Genomic DNA, 19,776 nt, shown 5'->3' on the forward strand with positions numbered 1-19,776 from the left:
GGGTCCGAACTGTAAAGCAACTGCGTGATAGATTATACAGCTTCTGCTAAAGTAGGATCTTTGGTCTGTAAAACAAACTGTGGAATCTAAATTCTAGCAAATATGTTTGGTTGTCTCTTAATCGTATTTTTCATTTTGTAAGGGGGTTATAGTGGGGTGGACGGGAGATGGGACACCTTCAGCACATAGTATCTAAATATTCTGATCGTGTTTTTAACAATTAACAACGTTTTATGGGAGTCGTGAGAATACGGTTTTATAGTTCTTCGAATTTTCTTTGTTTTCTAACAAATGCGACAAGAAAATAGAATAAAAAGTGTCCCATCTTTCCCCACCATACTATACTTTAACCGCAATACGAGTTTATTTTCGGTTTACCTTAAGAGTTTTACCGACGTTTAGAACATCTAGTCAAGCCTGTCAGTGACCTAGTTACTAAGTATACGTTGGTATAACATAGTTTATTAAGGTGTTGGGTGGGGTAGCAGGTCCTAAGTTCGCAGACAAACGTGTAGCGATTAACGTGCGGAAGCGGTAGATTTAAGTTTAATTTATATCAAACTTATTGAGGCGTTAATATCTAATAGTATTAGTTGCTTGTACAGTTACCATGTTTATTCGTTAGCCCTGTCGCATTTTTCTTATCGTTCCTTTAGACACGTAAACTGGCGAATTGTGTTTTGTGACACCGCCCTTTTCTTGTGTAGGCTATGTATGGGGGGAAATGGGACACTTTATATTCTATTTTCTTTTTCCAGTTGGTAGTAAACAAAGTACGTTTAAAGAATTATTATATAACCGCATTCTCACGACTTCACATGACTATTGTTTTCCAATTAGCCAATGATTTATGTCCATTTGTTTGGAGGGCTTATTAACCAATTTCAACCTTTTTTTAAACAACTATATAGCATACCCCACAGGACTCCCAGGGTACTGTAAAGAAATGTAATATAACTTCCGAAAATTATTCTAAAATGGAGTCAATAAAATGTGCAAAGAAAACTAAACAAAAAGACTTTTGCTGCAAATATTGTGACAAGGAGTATCCTAGTCATTCCGTGCTTGTTGTTCATTTGAGAACACATACTGGAGAGAGACCTTTTACGTGCGAAGTTTGTGATAAAGATTTTCACAGTCGTGGACTTTTAAAAAGCCATAAGCTTGTTCATACAGAAGAAAATCAATTTAGGTGCAGAGTATGTAAAGTCTCATTTCGTAGAATTCAAGCCTTGAAAAGACATGAAAAAGAACACGCAGGAGAGAAGCCGTACAAATGTGATATATGTGACAAGCACTTTAAGCGCAATTGGTACCTTAACCGACACCTGTCTATTCATTATAGAGATCAAGAATTAAAAGCACATTGTACTGAATATACCAGTATAAAACCATTTAAGTGTGGTGAATGTGACAAAGCATATTTACAAGAGGCTGGTCTGAAAAATCACCAACGCACTCATACAGGAGATATGCCATTCCAATGTTACATTTGTGATAAATGTTTTACTGCAAATAGTAGCTTAAAGGAACACCTAAGAACTCACACTGGTGAGAAGCCATTCCAATGTAATATTTGTGATAAATCGTTTTCTACAAATAGTACCTTAAAAAATCACCAAAGAACCCACACTGAAGAGAAGCCATTCCAATGTAATATTTGTGATAAATCGTTTTTTACAAATAGTACCTTAACAAATCACCAAAGGACCCACACTGAAGAGAAGCCAAAACAATGCGAAATATGTCAAAAATCGTTTTCTACAAGTACGAAATTAAGGTACCACTATAGAGTACACACTGGAGAGAAGCCGTATCAATGCAATATTTGCATGAAAAGCTTCAGGTTCCTAAAAAACAGAAAACAGCATGAAGAGACACATAACTAGTTATGCCAAATTTTGCTACCAAGTTAAACATTTATACAAGAAAGAGACTTTGTTTTTTAAACGGCCAATGGTTCATGTACATTTTAGTGCTTATTTCTTTACTTTTTTAATAAAAAACTTCCCGTTAAGCGGATTTGTGTCTAACATTTAAAAAGACGCATAACAAAATTAAAGAACGGCAAGCATTTTAGCATGGTCACATTAGGCGCCTTTAAGCATAAATCTGTCGGGTATGTTTATACATATATATTTCCTCTTTTTATTTTTTTTCAATCAATTGTTGTGGGGTCACACGTGCTATAGTTTGTGTACGAGTGTATTGGTTAAACAATAAACTCATTTTAACTGCGGAAAGCCTCGCGTGATCTATTGTTTATTTATTTTCTTCCTACAAGAAAACTATAAAGCTTTAGGATACCAACTGGTGAAGCCCGGTAGAAAACTGTGCTGTCCTTATATGACGTAATGTAGCATATATTGGAAATTACAAAAAGAAATGACGCGGAAGTACCCACAATAGTTTTAGTTTTTAGATAATTTGGGTCTTTTATTACCGTCTAATTCGTGAATACTTAGTCGACGTTTAGCGCAGAGCCAAGTATGTTAAACAAACTAGAAATCGCAACGATCAAAACAATCAGCAAGTTAATCTAGTTACATTGGCAAAACTAGATGCTATGGCAACATAAATTACTCATTTACAAGCGCATCTTATTACTGTTAAGATATCTATGCACACTCAGCACTATTTATCAAGTCAGGGAGTTACCAAACGGCAATTTTTGACCGATTGGTTTTGAGTTGTGTGTTTACAATTTAGAAATTTGCGGACAATTTAATTGGAAACTATTTGTCACAGACAGCCAGTATGTTTGTATAAAATCCTAAGCACTGAATATTTGAATGTGAATTCTGTATCCTGCGTGACGACCAACAACAGTCGTTATAACACGAATGGCATGTTTCATACGTTACAGCGTGTGTAGCTTTGTGAGTAATTATTGTTTGTTCGATTTTTAAATGTATGGCTGACAGTTTAGATAACCAATAAAAAAACACTGGCTTCAAACAATTGCAGACTTTGCTTTTAAATGTCTTTAACATGGACACATTTTTTTATGTGTGAGTAAAATAATCAAATACGTCTCCGTGTCATTGTGTCAACGGCTGTATAAAGTTGTATTAAAAACCTACTGAATTTAAAGAAAATAAATTTTGTGCTGAAGACAAATACAAACCGCAATTGCCAATATATACAGTTAGTGACTAGTAAATGATACATTAGATTTGTCATATTATAAATGTAAAGAAAGGGAGTAAGATAAATAAAAACGTGATTCTAGAAGTATGCCAAAGGGGAAAAACCAAAGGGTTGCCTGGCCATGCTGCAACCCCAGAACCTTCTCTCTATGTGTTTTGATTTGTTTAATATTTGCACATGTGGTAACTGACACAGGGTGTGTGAAACAGAATACCTGTGTTATAGCCGCTGTTATTGTCACACCATAAAGAAAAAGTTATACTCATTTATTTATTCATACAGTTTTCTATTATAACTTGTACCAGTGTCTATTTGTGAATGGTATATTTACCTAAACGAAGGAATAAACAGCCATGCACGTTTATACTCAAAATTATCGGTGGTTATAAATAAATGAATGAATAAATAAATGTAACTTCTTTTATCCTTTCGTAAAAGGAAAACGACAGTCGTTATAACAACAATTAGTATATGCAGGTGCAGTGTTGTTTAAGATGTTAAATAGCCTTGTTGTTACAAATTGTTTTTATACGTTTATGACAAAAAGTTTTGCAATTCCTGAGTACGGCTTACACGAAAACAGGATTTAGTTAAGATGTATCTTAATGCATAACTTAGAGCATCTAAGTTGCAGGCACATTTATCGCAATGTCGCATAGTTTTTTGCGAATGTGTACTTACACAATAATGGTTAATGTTAGAATATTTCCTGTGATGTGATGTCATATAATGCTATTTTACTTTAAAATACTGCTTTTGTCTACCCTGCAATGAGACTTGTTATGTAAAACACATGTTAAAATTACTGTAGCAACAGAGCTATAAATATGCGTTTGTTTGCAATGTATTTAGTGTTTTATTTCATTTTGTGACTACCTTAGGATTTTAGAAAAAAATGTAACCGTCTAAATTTTGAAAAATGCCTAAAGTCACCTCAAAGTTAACATCCAGTGGAAAAAAGAAGAAGAAAACTGTTTGCTGCAAATATTGTGACAAAGAGTTTCGGTTTCCCTGCTTACTTGTAACCCATTTGAGAACACATACAGGAGAGAAACCTTTTAAGTGCGATATTTGTGAAAAAAGTTTCCATAGCCGTCCAATTTTGAAAGCTCATAAAGAAAGTCACAAAGAACAAAAGCCATTCAAATGCTCGATCTGCGAAAAGTCATTTCACTATATTTTTGCTGTAAAACGACATGAAAAAATACATACAGGAGTCAGACCAAAATACAAATGTGAAATATGCGACAAGTACTTTACTCAGAACGGTAACATGTATAGACACATGTTACTCCACAATAGAGATAAACTGTATGAGTGTAAACTATGTGAAAAGGGATTTATGCAACATAAAGAATTAAGAGCACATTATTCTGAACATAATAAGAAACCATTCCAGTGTAGCGAGTGTGACAAAGCATTTTTCCGAGAGACTACTCTAAAAAGACATCAACTAACTCACAAAAACAACAAACCATACCAATGTTCTATTTGTGATAAGTACTTCAAAAGCAAATCACACATGAAAAGGCATATGGTCATCCATTATCGAAAGAAACCCTATGAATGCAAACTGTGCCCTAAAGGTTTCACACAATATAAAGATTTAAAAAGACATTATACCAAACATAACAGTATGAAACCATATAAGTGTGATAAATGTGACAAAGCATATTTACAAGAAGCTGCTCTAACAGTTCACAAACGCACTCACACTGGAGATAAGCCACACAAATGTAACATTTGCATGAAAAGCTTTGGATATATAAGCAATATGAAACGGCATGAAAAGACGCATTTAACCAAAACCAATAACAAAAGTAGAACTTAATTTTGCACCTAATTTCACCACTTTTTTCTGAGTTAAATTGTTAGTTTTTCTTCATTGGTGTTGTAGGAATTCTTATTAATACTCAATCTTGTTAGAATTTCAATTTTCGTACATAATTGATTGAATGAATGTAACCTACTTTATCCCCACGTGGATGGTAAATGATAGTCGTTATAACACGTGTGTTCATACATCCTGTACCAGCCTACGATGTGTGTTACTTTGTAGGTGATTATTTTTTTAGATTTTTCTGTGTTTTAACATTTTAATGTAGCAACATAAGATCTATTTGGTTTTTGTGTTACCTGCTTGTCCAGTACATTATGGATCTATTATGTTCATGTACTCAATCAATGCCAAATCACATTTATTATTCTATATTTTAGACTTAGTCCACCCATAGGCACCTACCTTTTTAATGTTCAAGGTAACCATAAGTTTAGAAGATAAAAGTTTATGCCGAGGAAAGCATGAACAATTTTTGGATATTATGTGCTAAAATTGTCCCATCTTACCCTACAGTACTATATGTCAATTTTTAAACAATTGCATAGGATTTTGAGTTTGTTTACATTTCGAACAATTGATTTTGTAGATTTATTTGCAGGGCTCGACTCATCAATGAAAACCTAACTATTAAGCCGATTTTGAATAATGTATAAAATTACTACAAAGTTTAAGTGATGTTGAAAAATGCCCAAAGTAACTATAAAGTCAATGCTGAAAAAATCCAGTGGAAAAACCGAACAAAATGAAACTTGCTGCAAATATTGCGACAAGAAGTTTCGATATCCTTGCCTGCTTATAGTTCATTTGAGAACACATACTGGAGAGAAACCTTTTAAGTGTGTGTGAAAAAGGTTTTCATAGCCGTACACTTTTGACAAGCCATGAAAAAATTCATGAAGAAACACACTATTCAAATGCTTACAATGTGAAAAAACATTTCAAACTCTTTCCTATCTAAAAATCCATGAAAAAATACACACAGAAGAGAAACCATACAAATGTCATATATGTGACAAGTCCTTTAAGACAAAGACGTACTTGAATAGGCATGTTATGTACATTCACTATAAAGTTAAACCATATGAGTGTAAACTGTGTGGAAAGGGTTTCACACAATATAATAATTTAAAAGTTCATCATTTTGTCCACAACAACGTTAAACCATTCAAGTGTGATAAATGTGACAAAGCTTATTTTCGACAGGCTAATTTGACAACCTAACAACGTGTCCACACAGGGGAAAAGCCGTACAAATGCAACATTTGTGAAAAATCGTTTACTGTAAATATTGGCTTAAAGAATCACTAAAGAACTCACACTGGGGAAAAGCCTTATCAATGCAAAATTTGTGATAAATCGTTCTCCACAAAAGAGACTGTAAGGGTCCACCAAGTAGTTCATGCTAGTGAGAAGCCATTCAAATGTAACATTTGTGAAAAGTCGTTCACTGCAAGAGCTACCTTAAGAGGGCACCAAAGAGTTCACACTGGAGAGACGCCATTTCAATGCAAAACTTGCATGAAAAGTTTCCGAGACCGATGTAACATGAAACGACATGAAAAGCTGCATTTATCCAAAAGCTAAAGCCTAAATGAAACTATCTTTGCTACTAAAATTTTACCATGTTGTAGTAAAATTTGTTACTTATTTATCTACCTGTCAATGTAAATACCTTTTCTAATTAATGTTTTAAATGCCTTTTTTTACAATGATGTGGTGACCTTATTTTTATACTCATTCCATTCAGGTTCGGTTGTCAAATTTAATTGATTATTTAAAATTAATTGTTTTTTTTATTGTAAAATTAAGCACGTACTGTGAAATTAAACATGTACATCTTTTTACAGGAGTTAGTTCCCTATTTAAACTAGTATTAGTTTTTTTCTTAACTGTTAAACAAATTTTGAAAAATGTCTGAAGTCAGTTCAAAGTCAGTGCCAAAGAAATCTAATGGTAAGGCTAAATCAAAAGATAATTGCTGTGAATACTGTGACAAGGTGTATAAATATCCTTCCCTGCTTGTTGCTCACTTAAGAAAGCATACTGGAGAAAAACCTTTTAAGTGCTTTGTCTGTGAAAAAAGTTTTCATACACCCGCAATTCTGAAAAATCACAAGAGATTTCATAAAGAAAAAAAGCAATTCAAATGCTTGAAATGTGAAAAATCATTCCACTATATTTCTCATCTACATGCACATGAAAAGGTACATACAGAAGAGAAACCACACAAGTGTGAAATATGCGACAAAAACTTTAAGGCAAAAGCGAGCTTGTATAGACATATGTTTATTCATTATAGAGAAAAACCTTATGAGTGTAAACTGTGCGGAAAGGGTTTCACGGACCATAAAGATTTTAAAATACATTATTCCGGTCACAACAACATTAAACAATTCAAGTGTAATAAATGTGATAAAGCCTATGCTCGGCAGACTGAATTAAAAGTTCACCAGCGTGTTCATACAGGAGAAAGACCATACACATGCAACATATGTGATAAATCGTTTTCTACAAATGGTGTCTTAAAGAATCACCAAATCGTTCACACTGGCGAAAAGCCATTTAAATGCGAAATCTGTGATAAATCATTCGCTTTATATAGTACTTTAAGTCATCACCAAGCAGTTCACAATGGTGAGAGACCGTACAAATGCAACATTTGTGATAAATCGTTTGCTACAAATCGTAACTTAAAGGTTCACCATTTGGTTCACACTGGTGAGAAACCATTCAAATGTGACATTTGTGACAAATCGTTTACTGCAAATGGTACATTAAAGAACCACCAAAGAGTTCACACTGGAGAGAAGCCATTTCAATGCAAAACTTGCAAGAAACGTTTTTCAGATAAAGGACATATGAGAAGGCATGAAAAGATACATTTACCTAAACCTGCAGCATAAATAGGCTCTTTAGCACAGTTGGTTAGCGTGCCTACCTCTAACTAAGATGTAATCGGTTCAAGGCCCAACGCTGCTACCATTGCAGACGTACGTGTCCTTGAGTAGGACACTGAACGACAATTGCTTCAACCCAGTGGTCACTAATAGTTTATCTAAATCATCAGCCGCACATAAAAAAATTACCGAAAAAGTAACATACTTGGTAACTCGTAAGCTGGCACAAGGTGTATGAAACAAAACAACGGTGTTTAATGACTGCGGTTTTCTGGCCACGCATGGAAAAAGTATTTTTACATTTATTTTATAAAACTGACTTTTGCTACCAAAATTATTCTATGTCGAATTAGTTCATATATTATGACAATGTGTATACACTATATATACTTGTCTTTAATTGTATTTTTATTTGTCTTCAATTGTATTTTATTGACAAATTTACCAACAATGATGTTTCGACAATATTTTCCATAGTTATTACATTGTCAAATTTTATAAATCATTTAAGATTTTAGTTAATTAAACAAAATTACTTTTGCAGGGATTAATTTACCAATTTAGACTTTCATTCATTTACTTTTAACTGTTAGGCAAAATTTGAAAAATGTCTAAAGTCACTTTAAAGTCAGTGCCAAAAAAATCTAGTGGACAAACTAAAGAGAAAATTAACCGGTGCAAGTATTGTGACAAAGTGTATGATTACCCTGCATTACTTGTTGTTCACTTGAGAACACATACTGGAGAAAAACCTTCCAAGTGCGATATTTGCGAAAAAGCTTTTCATAGTCTTACACTTATGAAATGCCACAAGATTATTCATTCAGATGAAATGCCATACGAATGTGAAACATGTCAAAAAAAATTCCGCACTGTTAAAGCTATAAACAAGCATATCAAATTACACGTGGAAGACAAACCATACAAATGTGATATTTGTGACAAGTCTTTTACCAGTAACTCGAACATGTATAGACACATGTTCATTCATTATAGAGATAAACCCTGTGAGTGTAAACTGTGTGGAAAGGGTTTCACACGAAACAAAGAGTTAAAAGCACATTATTCTGAACATAAGAATATGAAACCATTTAAGTGTGATAAATGTGACAAAGCATATTTTCAAGAAGCTGGTCTGACAGTTCACAAATTCACTCATACTGGAGAAAAGCCCTACAAATGCAACTATTGTGAAAAATCGTTTACTTCAAATGGTCTCTTAAAAAATCACCATAGAACCCACACTGGTGAGAAGCCATTCAAGTGTGCCTATTGTGAAAAATCATTTGCAGCAAATCGCTCCTTAAGAAGCCACGAAACAATTCACACTGGAGAGAAGGCATTTCAATGTAAATATTGTGACAAATTGTTTTCTCTAAGTGGTAACCTAATGATGCACCAAAGAATGCACACAGGTGAAAAGCCATTTCAATGCAAAATTTGTGATAAAAGGTTTGGACACAAAGGAAATCTAAACCAGCATGAGAAGACGCATTTACCGAGCCCTGTATCATAAATATAACTAAACTTTGCCTGTAAAATTTCAACCAGATTTGTTTTAAAAAGCCAACTGACAATTTAAATACTTGGCCTATATGTTTTTAAGACAAGTTTTCAGCCCCAGTTAGTGACATTATTTGATAGTCCAGTTTTAACTAATCATTTAATTTTTTTGACAAATTTTTAGATAGTTTTTATCTTGCCAATCCAACTTATTGACCAATTAATTACTTGCCTTAATTTATGTGTTTTAAAGACAAGTTTTCATGCACTAATTAGTGACATTATTTGACAATCAAGTTTTAACTAATCATTTAATCTTTTTCATAATTTTTTAAAAACGCAATTAATCATGTACATTTATTTGCAGGGTTCAATTCACTAATTTTAAGTTATATTAAACTTTAAGTGAATTCCAAAAATGTCTGAAGTCAGTTCAAAGTTAGTGATAAAGAAATTCAGTAGAAAACCTAAACAGAAAGAAATTTGCTGCAAATACTGCGACAAGGTGTACAATTGTCATTCCAAACTTGTTATTCACGTGAGGACACATACTGGAGAAAAACCGTTTAAGTGCGATATTTGTGAAAAGGCTTATCATAGCCCTACAATTTTGAAAACTCACAAAAACATTCATAAAGGTGAAAAGCCATACAAATGTGAAAAATGTAACAAAACATTTCGCACTCTTTCTGCTGCAAAAAGACATGAACAAGTACATACAGAAGAGAAACCATACAAATGTGAAATATGTGACAAGTCCTTTAAGCACAACTCCAACATGTATAAACATATGTCAATCCACTATAGAGAGAAACCCTTTGAGTGTAAACTGTGTAGAAAGGGTTTTACAGAACGCTTTGATTTAATCAAACATTATACTGTGCATAGCAAGAAACCATTTAAGTGCAGCGAATGTTACAGAGCATATTACCGAGAGGCTGACTTTATAATACACCAACGCTCTCATACTGAAAAGAAGCCATACAAATGTTCTTTATGTGACAAGTCTTTTCCTAGCAACTCGAACTTGGATAGGCATATGTTACTCCATTATAGAGAAAAACCTTATGAGTGTAAACTGTGTGGAAAGGGATTCATGCAAAATAAAGATTTAAAGGCACATTATACCCAACATAAGATTATGAAACCATTCAAGTGTGATAAATGTGACAAAGCATATTTACAAGAGGCTGGCCTGATAGTTCACCAACGCACTCATTCTGGAGATAAGCCATTCAAATGTAGCGCTTGTGACAAATCGTTTACTTCAAATAGTCAATTAAAGAGCCATCAAATAACCCACAGTGGTGAGAAGCCGTTTCAATGCAACATTTGCGACAAATCATTTGCTGCAAAACGTACTCTAATACATCATCAACGAATCCACACTGGAGAAAAAATATAAAACAACCTAAAAAGTACATTTCCCAAAACCTACAACATGAATATAATATACCGGTGAAATTTTAGTGATATTGTGTTTTACAAATTTAACTAATTGACAGTTTATAGAACTGTCCTAAATAATTTGCGGACAGATTTTTTCCCCATGTAGTCCCCATTTTGTTACTTTATACTTTTTATACTTTAACCACTGATATTATTATGTAATAACTCTTTAAAATTACCAGTTATTCATGTACATTTATTTTGCAGGGCTTAATAGATCACATTTTTTACTAACTTTTAAGTGTCAAGTGGATTTTGAAAAATGTCCGAAGTTACTTTAAATTCAACGCTAAAGAAATCTAAGAAAAAAACTAAACAGAAAGAAATTTGCTGTAAATATTGTGATAAAATGTTTCGTTTTCCCTACATGCTTGTAACCCATTTGAGGACACATACTGGAGAGAAACCTTTTAAGTGCGATATTTGTGAAAAATGTTTTCATGGTCCTGGACACTTGAAAAATCATGAGAAAATTCATGAAGATAAAAAGCCATTTGAATGCATAAAATGTGAAAAAAGATTTCGCACTGTTTCTGATCTAAAAACCCATGAAAAAGTTCACACAGAAGAGAAACCATACAAATGTGATATATGTGACAAGTATTTTAAACTAAAGTCGAACATGAAAAGACATGTTATGTACATTCACTATAAAGATAAACCATATGAGTGTAAACTTTGTGGAAAGAGTTACACTCACCATACAGCTTTAACAAGACATTATTTTGTCCACACTAACACAAAACTATTTAAATGTGGTGAATGTGACGAAGCATATTTCGAACAGACAGACTTAGCAGCTCATCACTGCCTTCATACACGGAAAAGGCCGTACAAATGCAACATTTGTAAAAAGTCTTTTTCTGGTAATAGTAGCTTGAAAATTCACCAAAGAACCCACACTGGTGAGAAGCCATACATATGTAACATTTGTGAAAAAGCGTTTACCACAAACGGTCACCTAAAGTCTCACCAAAGAATGCACACTGGTGAAAAGCCATACCAATGCAAACTTTGTGAAAAATCATTTGCCGCAAATAGAACATTAAGGGATCACCAAGCAGTACACACTGGAAAGAAGGCGTATCAATGCAACATTTGTGAAAGACTGTTTACTACAAACAGCCACTTAAGAGATCACCAAAGACTCCACAGTGGTCAGAGGCCATACAAATGCAACCTTTGTGAAAAAGCGTTTACAAGAAGCAGTAACTTGAAAATCCACCAAAAATTTCATACTGGGGAGAAGCCATACAAATGTGACCTTTGTGAAAGGGCGTTTTCTGCAAGCAGTAACTTAAAGAGTCATAAAAGAACCCACACTGGTGAGAAGCCATATCAATGCAACATTTGCGACAAATTGTTTGCGTCAAATAGAACCCTAAGAGATCACCACTCAGTCCACACTGGAGAGAAGCCATATCAATGCAAAACCTGCAACAAAAACTTCCGGGAACAGCGAACTATGGAACGGCATGAAAAGACGCATTTACCCAAAACGGATAACTAGAACATAACTCACTTTCGCTTCCAAACTTGGACAGGTTCTTCTTATTTATTTATTCAGCTACCTGTAGATATTTGTATTCAGTCAAGTTTATTTAAAAAAAAGTTTCTAAAAATTTGTAATGTTTTTGTCTTATTTATTTAGCTACTTAACAATGTAAATACTGTTATTTATTCAAGTTTATATTAACAAATGTACCTGCAATGATAAGGTGTTGATATTTTGTGCAATATTTTGCTTTCAAATTTTAAACAATACTTTCTATTTATATTGGAAAGTTACACATACCTATTTGCAGGACTTAGTTACTTTATAAACTTATAACTTTCAATTGGTTTTTAAAATGCCTAAAGCAACTTCAAAGTCAATGCTGAAGAAATTTATTGAAAAAAATGAACAGAATGAAACTTGCTGCAAATATTGTGATAAACAGTTTCGTTTTCATTACCAGCTTGTACCCCATTTGAGAACACATACTGGAGAAAAACCTTTTAAATGCGATATTTGTGAAAAAGGTTTTCACACTCGTGGACTAATGAAATCGCATAGGAGCCTTCATACAGAAGAAAAATCATACAAGTGCTCAATCTGTGAAAAAACATTTTTTACGGTTTCTCAAATAAAGTCTCATGGAAAAGTACATACTGAAGACAAACAATACAAATGTGATGAGTGTGGCAAATGTTTTAAGCACAAATCTAACCTTTCTAGACATGTGTTAATCCACTATAGGGATAAACCACATGAGTGTAAACTCTGTGGAAAGGGTTTCAAACATCATAGAGATTTTATAAAACATTATTCTGAACATAACAATATAAAACCATTCAAGTGTGATAAATGTGACAAAGCGTATTTCCAACACGCTGCTCTGAAAGTTCACCAACGTACTCACACTGGAGATAAGCCGTACAAATGTAACGTTTGTGATAAATCTTTTATTTCAAATACTGTTTTAAAAAATCACGAGTTAATCCACACTGGGGAAAAGCCTTATCAATGTAACATTTGTGGAAAATCATTCGCGAAAAATAGTTTCCTAAAAGGTCACCAAAAAGTCCACACTGGTGAAAAGCCCCACCAATGCAATATTTGTGATAGATCATTTTCTACAAATGGTATCCTAACAAGACACCATAAGGTTCACACTGGTGAAAAGCCATATCAATGCGAAATATGTCAAAAATCGTTTAGTACAACTACTAAATTAAAATATCACCAACGAGTTCACACTGGAGAGAAGCCGTATCAATGCAAAACTTGTATGAAACGTTTCTCAGATAGGGGAAATATGAAACAGCATGAAAAGAGACGACATTTACCCAAAACTAGCAGCTAGAATATACCCTCAAACAATAATGCAAATATAAAGTTTAAAAAGAATGAGGTACATAGATACACCATGTATGATATATCTGAATGGAAAAGTGTTTCCAAATAAGTTTTAGTATGTTTTAACAGTGTTTTTTTGTTATTTTCTGTGTTTTTAATTTTGTTTACCACTGTTATAATTGTAAATAGATAGACAGAATAAAGTAATTATATTTTTCTAGTGAGCATTAGCTGTATAAATGGAACAAATGTGTATTGTGTTCATAAAAAACACACATGGTATAACTATACCTTTTCAATTATCCAGAGGTGCCTGAATTTACTGTATGTTTGTGTTGTTAGACGTTTTTGTAACTTGTTACTTTATCCTTGCTTGGCCATAAAATGGAGTTGTTAAACACAGGTGATCTGTTTCAAACACTTCGTGTCAGCTTACAAGTTTGTTACTGTTATAATATTTCTTTAGGGGAATTTTTTTATATGTGGCTGATAATTTGCATAACTCATTGGTGATCATTTGGTTGAAGCTATTGTCACAGGGTGTCTTGCCCAAGGACACATATGTCCACAATGGTAGCAGCAAAGAGCCTTGAACCCATTACCTCTCGGTTAGCGGCATGTAAGCTAACCAACTGTGCTACATTATCACAATTAAAACATAAAGACTTTTTATTTATCTATGTGCAAATATTGAAACAGTGACAGTTTAATACTGAATACAACTATTGCAATTCAATCAAGAAACACTGAAAATTCATGCAAAATAAACTGATTTAGTAAAAAAATAAAATGTTATCGCTAAACTGTGGCTCATTTTTGTTGTGGTCTATTTATGCTTTTACAAAATTAAGTGTTATTAAACTAAAATGCAGGTATAGTCTATAGTACACTAAGTTAATAAAACTGCAATTGTGAAAAGTAAATATCAAAATAAGGACCTAAAAATTTGAAATCTTTATTTTTATCTTTTCCCTTTGCATGAGCGCTCATGCACAAGCAGTCTGTCTGGCAGAAAAGTACGACCACAAAGTTGGCATGGAACTAACTGCTGTTGGGAGGCTTCCCAAGCTGCATTGTTAGCTTCTTCAAAATTGTAATTACCATTAGCTGTGTGAAAAAAAGATCATAATTGGGATGACTCAATCACTTGATTTTATCCTTGCTTCACAAATATTTATCCTCGCATGTCATCGAAGTAAAACCAAAGTAGCTTATGTCACATTTTTTCAGAAGTGTCTTTTTTACCAGTTTGAGACACATTTTGGCAATGTTCTATTTTGATTTTACCTTGACAATTTTTTAACCTCGCATAACAATCATTTATTCTTGCATGAAACTTATTTATCCTTTCGTGACAGTAAAACTTTAAAACTATTAAACTTCTGTTCTATTTTGTACACCACATGTCCAATTTTATGTTTTTAATCCATTAGCGTGTTGTAGCAACTGTTGTTACTACCTGCCTTTTCGCTGTTCTAAACTTTCCCAACCTTCGTTATCGTGACTGAAAAAAACAAAATAAACTTCATTCATTTAACAATAACTAACCTGTTATTGGACGGATCTCAGGCTTTTTAGGTTCGGGTCTTCTCAGACGTTTAGAAAGCCTTTTATTCTCGGCCCTCCATTTTTCCAAGCATTGTGGTTCATGAATGATAATTGACTGGCTGCCATATTTGCGCCCACAAATGTAACAGATCACAAATGGCGGCGCTCTCATTTTCACTGTTGATTTTCTGGCAGTCTGGTGGAAAATATAACGTTTTAGCTTACGGTTTGTGTATGCTCACAAACTTATTGATGTCACCATGGCCTAGTGGTCACTAATTGGTTGTCCAAATTTGCAGCCATACAAAATAACAATCAGTTAAAGCTATGTAACTAACTGGTTCTACAGGTGCTGTGTTCCTTTGTTTAGAAAGCCTCAAACTTGGAGTAACTGGTTTCATGACCAAACTTTCTCGGTCTGGATGCAAACTTCTGCTGGATGAAGTCCGGAGACGGTTTGAACTTGGAGCAAAGCGGGATCTCGATGGGAGCAAACTTGCTCCCGGATGAGAGGATTTTTCGCTAATGGCAGATGTCATTTTATCAACTCTGAAGAAAAATACAAAGGTCAGAAGGAAGTATAATTGTTTTATGTTAAGGTTAGATCTTCAAAGCATGGTAAAAGATTTGGACCATTATTCATGTAGGTCTTTCGTTTTGCACGGGAGACCTGGAATGAAGGCTTATTGGTCCCAGTCTACTCTATGAGGATGAGGTCTTCATGGAGGCACACCTGAGACCTGGATTGTAGGCTTATTGGTCCCAGTCTATTTTATTCTATAAGGGTGAGGTCTTAGTGAGGCAAACCTGAGACCTGGGATGTAGGCTTATTGGTCCCAGTCTATTCAATGAGGGTAAGGACTTTAGTGAGGCACACCTGAAGTCTAAGATTTAGGTTTATTAACTCCAGTATACTAACCCAGCTTACCCCACCCTACTATAATAAAAATACACATAAAATTTGAAAAAACATTTTTTACTTACTCATAAGTTGATTTTCGTTGCAGTTTTGGGTAAGAATTCGCTGAACTTTCTGAAATACTCTCATAAGTAACTTCAATATCAGATGCTTTTGGCGTTGTATCTAATTTGTGGTTCTCAACCTCTGTTTTCTCATGTCGATGCATTGTACGTGTGGTGGGGCGAGATAACGATATATTTGTAGAAGATGTTTCTCTACCTGGGCATGAGTTTAAATTAAAAAAAGGATTTTTTTCTGTTTTTTTAAGGAAAAGCAGATAGGAGTAAAAATTATAAAAAAGTTGGTAATTTTATTGTTTATTTTTTCTGTGTTTTGTTTTTAAGGGAAGCAGATTAAACAAAATATTTATAAATGCAAAAATGAGTGCAGATTTTAAAGCACTTTATATTACATTTTTGCGTGTTTAAAATTCTTGTAATATTTTATTCTATGAGAGTTAGCACCTATAGCATGGCATGCTGTGAGATTTAGGATTTTGGAGCAGAGTTAACCAATTATTTTAGTATATAATTGTAAACACTGCAAAGTTAAGGCAACATGTTGAGAACATACTGAACTATTTAAAAAATACACCAGTTTTTTTTATATTTTCACTTTTTTTATGGAAATAACTAATTTTTAATAAAAATTATGTAGTTTTTGTCTATTTCTTCTTATAAAAATACCGCCAAAAAAAATTTAAAAAAAAATTTTTTCACAGAAATATTTTTATATTTCTACTTTGACTCTTACCTTGTCTACTTGGTCCTCTGCTAGCCCTGCCAGTTGGCATAGATTGTCTTGTTTTATCCACAGCCCTTGGTGGGTGTGGTTGCATGTGTCCTTGAGGCACAGAACTTGTTTCCAATCTTTTAATTCTTATTGTCGATTTTCTTGGTTCATTTATTGAGAGTTTAATATTTGGCATACTTGTTTCATACTGCGTTGGAGTGTAGGATTTTTGATCAGTTTTGTTCCAGTTTGGAGTTCGATTTCTCTGCGTTCTAACACTGGTTTCATTTTCAGTTTTATGAGCTGTGTATATAAAAATAACATTTCAAATATAATGTTAAGTTGTTGTCGGTGCCGTGGCAAAGTGGTTAGCGCCTTTGCCTGTAACAAAGAGGTAATGGGTTCAAGGCTTATCGCAGCTACCATTGTGAGCGTAGGTGTCCTTAATATTGGTTAAAATCTAAAAATAACTACATGAATACTCATTAAGCGAATTGTGTTACCGTAGACAGTATATTGTAGAAAGTTTGTAAAAACAAGAATAAACTAAGAAACTTATGAACTAAACACAAATTATGTCATACGTACAATATGTGCTGTTTTCTTTCTTAAAAGAAAGTTTATTTTTCTCTGATGGGGTGATGGACCTTTTTAATGAAGCTGAACCACTATTAACTTTCATAGGGTCTTTTAAATGTTGAGAGTTTGTGCCATTTTTAGTAGAAATGCCAACATTTCCTTTGTAGAATGCGTCCAGTGATTCGAAAGTGTTTTCAGAGGTTACGACAGGATGATTCTAAAAAATGTTAAAGCATTATTTTACAATGGTGAGCATGCCTGCCTCAATGCCTCAATATAGGTTCAAGGTTCGTATCTGCTACTATAATGGGCGTACGTGTCCTTGGGCAAAACACTTTAACATAATGGTTCAAGCTAGTAATAATTAATGTAGTATTTAAAATATATTCAATAGAAATACTTGTATTAACTTGCTCAGAGGTCAGCACACCTGCCTCGAACACAGAGGCTATAGGTTCAAGGCTCATAGCTGCTGCTATTGTGGGCGTATGTGAAATGTATCCTTGAGCAAGACACTTAACAGCAATTTTGACTGGTCTAAATTGTCCATACAGAAAAAAGGAATAAAAAACTAACTAAATTAAATTTATAAACCCAGCATAGGTAGTGATGCAACATAGCATACCAAGCTTTCTTTGTTTGGTTTTGCTCTCTTGTTATAAACCACAGTCGAAGGTCTGACCACACCTTTGCAGCTTCTTGAATGAACTATTAGTCGATCAGGCAGAAACGTTCTTCCACATCTATATATATATAAATGGAAATATATAAAATAAACCTTTTATATACCACATGCTCTCTGTCGAGCAGTCATACTCTATTCTTTGTTAATGAGATCCTAGTCAAGGACCTGAGATTCAGGCCAGATTTGGCTCATTACCCCTTATGTTCAAAGTAGTAGTCTTATTAAAAAACGTTTTTAGGTTTGCATTTCTGTGCGGTAGTATAGTGGTTAGGGTGCTTGCCCCTTAACCAACGAAAACAGGGTTTAATGCTTGATGCAGCTATCATTAAGGACTGTATGTCTTTGGAAGCACGAACAATTGGTAAAAAATGGGTATCCCTATTTTTATAGAACAAAAAATAACCAGCAATGTTACATATGTGGTAACTTGTGAAGTTGTAAGTAGACAAGCTGTGTATGAAGTAGCACACCTGTGTTACAAATTCTTAAGTTCCCTGTCACATATAAAATAAATGAGTAACATTTATTGATTTTTTATGAACAAGAGGTAAACAAAGTTCAAATGCAATTTATTATTAAATTGATATTTTACCTTTCACATGGGATAAGCTGGGACTGTGCAGATTGCCAGGCAGATTCATTGTATTCAGATATAGCAGATTGATGGCTTTTCTTAGATCCAGTGTTGGGAATTGATGGCAGTAGTTCGGGTTTCTAAGAAAACGAATGAATGTTATAACAATTTTTATTTGTCTTTCGATTAAGTAGAGAAGATTAAAAATTGGTTGAAACAAAAATAATAGGAAAAATCGACAAAATGACAGTGGTTGAAATGCACTTACAGTTAAAACATTTGATTTTGAAAGGATTATAAGGGCAAATGCTATTGATATTATATTGTTATACCTTTGGAGGTTTTCTTCTCAAATTTGGGGGCAGTTTTTGATTTTCGAAGTGCCACTTTTCCAAACACTTTGGCTCGTGAAAGGTTAACGATTTTGAACCGAACTCCCGCCCGCATAAATAACAAATACGAAAACCTGGTGGACTCATTGGTGAAAAAAAGCCAGAGTACAAAACCCGCTGCTATACCTTAAAACCGTGGCTTTTTAACACAAAAAAAAACGAGAAGTCAGAACAGTTTACTTTATCTCCATGGTGCAGTATAAATAATAACATTAAAAATCCCCTTTTGAGATATACCGCTTGTGGCGATGTAGGGGGTCAAATTTTCATTTAAAGTTTTCTTACCATACAATATTTTGCTTGCCATGAAATAGTGCATAATATGTATTGTTTTGAAGTATTTTTAGTTTTTTTGTTGCCAAAAATTAGGAAACTTTACTTTTCTAAAGAATACAAACTGTACGAACCAAAGTTTACGCATATGCTATGGCCTTAGAGATACTCTATAACGAATGACGGTAATTTGGTACTATTTACTACATTTTGTTAATTCTTTTTTATGAGCAGAATTTATTTACAGTGATATTTTACCATCATGCCCACTGTCAAGCCCACAGCAGGCATGCGTAACGAAAATATACCACGTGATTCGTATGGGATTTACTGTTTGCATTATGAACGTGCGTT

At 33.8% G+C, this 19,776-nt stretch overlaps 8 protein-coding genes and 1 pseudogene across 8 annotated transcripts; 8 read left to right on the top strand and 1 right to left on the bottom strand.

Annotated features, from left to right (window-relative positions):
• Positions 1-25: 25 nt before the first annotated feature.
• Positions 26-2,022, top strand: LOC149734757 (uncharacterized). Its single transcript, XM_089879988.1, has one exon. The coding sequence runs from the start codon at positions 978-980 to the stop codon at positions 1,887-1,889; it is 912 nt and encodes a 303-aa protein (XP_089736114.1). The 5' UTR covers positions 26-977; the 3' UTR covers positions 1,890-2,022.
• A 1,806-nt stretch (positions 2,023-3,828) lies between these two features.
• LOC149734758 (uncharacterized) lies at positions 3,829-5,150 on the top strand. Its single transcript, XM_089879986.1, has one exon. The coding sequence runs from the start codon at positions 4,070-4,072 to the stop codon at positions 4,979-4,981; it is 912 nt and encodes a 303-aa protein (XP_089736112.1). The 5' UTR covers positions 3,829-4,069; the 3' UTR covers positions 4,982-5,150.
• Positions 5,151-5,998: 848 nt separating this feature from the next.
• LOC149734759 (uncharacterized) lies at positions 5,999-6,839 on the top strand (annotated as a pseudogene).
• A 55-nt stretch (positions 6,840-6,894) lies between these two features.
• LOC149734760 (uncharacterized) lies at positions 6,895-8,431 on the top strand. Its single transcript, XM_089879982.1, has one exon. The coding sequence runs from the start codon at positions 6,901-6,903 to the stop codon at positions 7,891-7,893; it is 993 nt and encodes a 330-aa protein (XP_089736108.1). The 5' UTR covers positions 6,895-6,900; the 3' UTR covers positions 7,894-8,431.
• Positions 8,432-8,494: 63 nt separating this feature from the next.
• On the top strand, positions 8,495-9,757 carry LOC149734761 (uncharacterized). Its single transcript, XM_089879989.1, has one exon. The coding sequence runs from the start codon at positions 8,495-8,497 to the stop codon at positions 9,401-9,403; it is 909 nt and encodes a 302-aa protein (XP_089736115.1). The 3' UTR covers positions 9,404-9,757.
• A 43-nt stretch (positions 9,758-9,800) lies between these two features.
• On the top strand, positions 9,801-11,046 carry LOC149734762 (uncharacterized). Its single transcript, XM_089879983.1, has one exon. The coding sequence runs from the start codon at positions 9,809-9,811 to the stop codon at positions 10,793-10,795; it is 987 nt and encodes a 328-aa protein (XP_089736109.1). The 5' UTR covers positions 9,801-9,808; the 3' UTR covers positions 10,796-11,046.
• A 55-nt stretch (positions 11,047-11,101) lies between these two features.
• Positions 11,102-13,331, top strand: LOC149734763 (uncharacterized). The gene has a single exon (XM_089879977.1). It carries the CDS (start codon positions 11,102-11,104, stop codon positions 12,347-12,349), a length of 1,248 nt encoding a protein of 415 aa, XP_089736103.1. The 3' UTR covers positions 12,350-13,331.
• On the top strand, positions 12,690-14,272 carry LOC149734764 (uncharacterized). Its single transcript, XM_089879981.1, has one exon. It carries the CDS (start codon positions 12,690-12,692, stop codon positions 13,683-13,685), a length of 996 nt encoding a protein of 331 aa, XP_089736107.1. The 3' UTR covers positions 13,686-14,272.
• Positions 14,273-14,329: 57 nt separating this feature from the next.
• Positions 14,330-19,678, bottom strand: LOC149734765 (zinc finger protein 474-like). Its single transcript, XM_089879972.1, has 9 exons — positions 19,090-19,678; positions 18,776-18,897; positions 18,124-18,241; positions 17,508-17,715; positions 16,941-17,222; positions 16,211-16,406; positions 15,565-15,775; positions 15,227-15,422; positions 14,330-14,785 (listed from the first exon to the last, which is right to left on the bottom strand). Exons 1-9 carry the CDS (start codon positions 19,234-19,236, stop codon positions 14,640-14,642), a joined length of 1,626 nt encoding a protein of 541 aa, XP_089736098.1. The 5' UTR covers positions 19,237-19,678; the 3' UTR covers positions 14,330-14,639.
• Between the last annotated feature and the right edge of the window lie 98 nt (positions 19,679-19,776).

The sequence above is a fragment of the Ciona robusta genome, chromosome 6, assembly GCF_009617815.1.
Source record: "Ciona robusta chromosome 6, ASM961781v2".
NCBI lineage: Eukaryota > Metazoa > Chordata > Ascidiacea > Phlebobranchia > Cionidae > Ciona > Ciona robusta.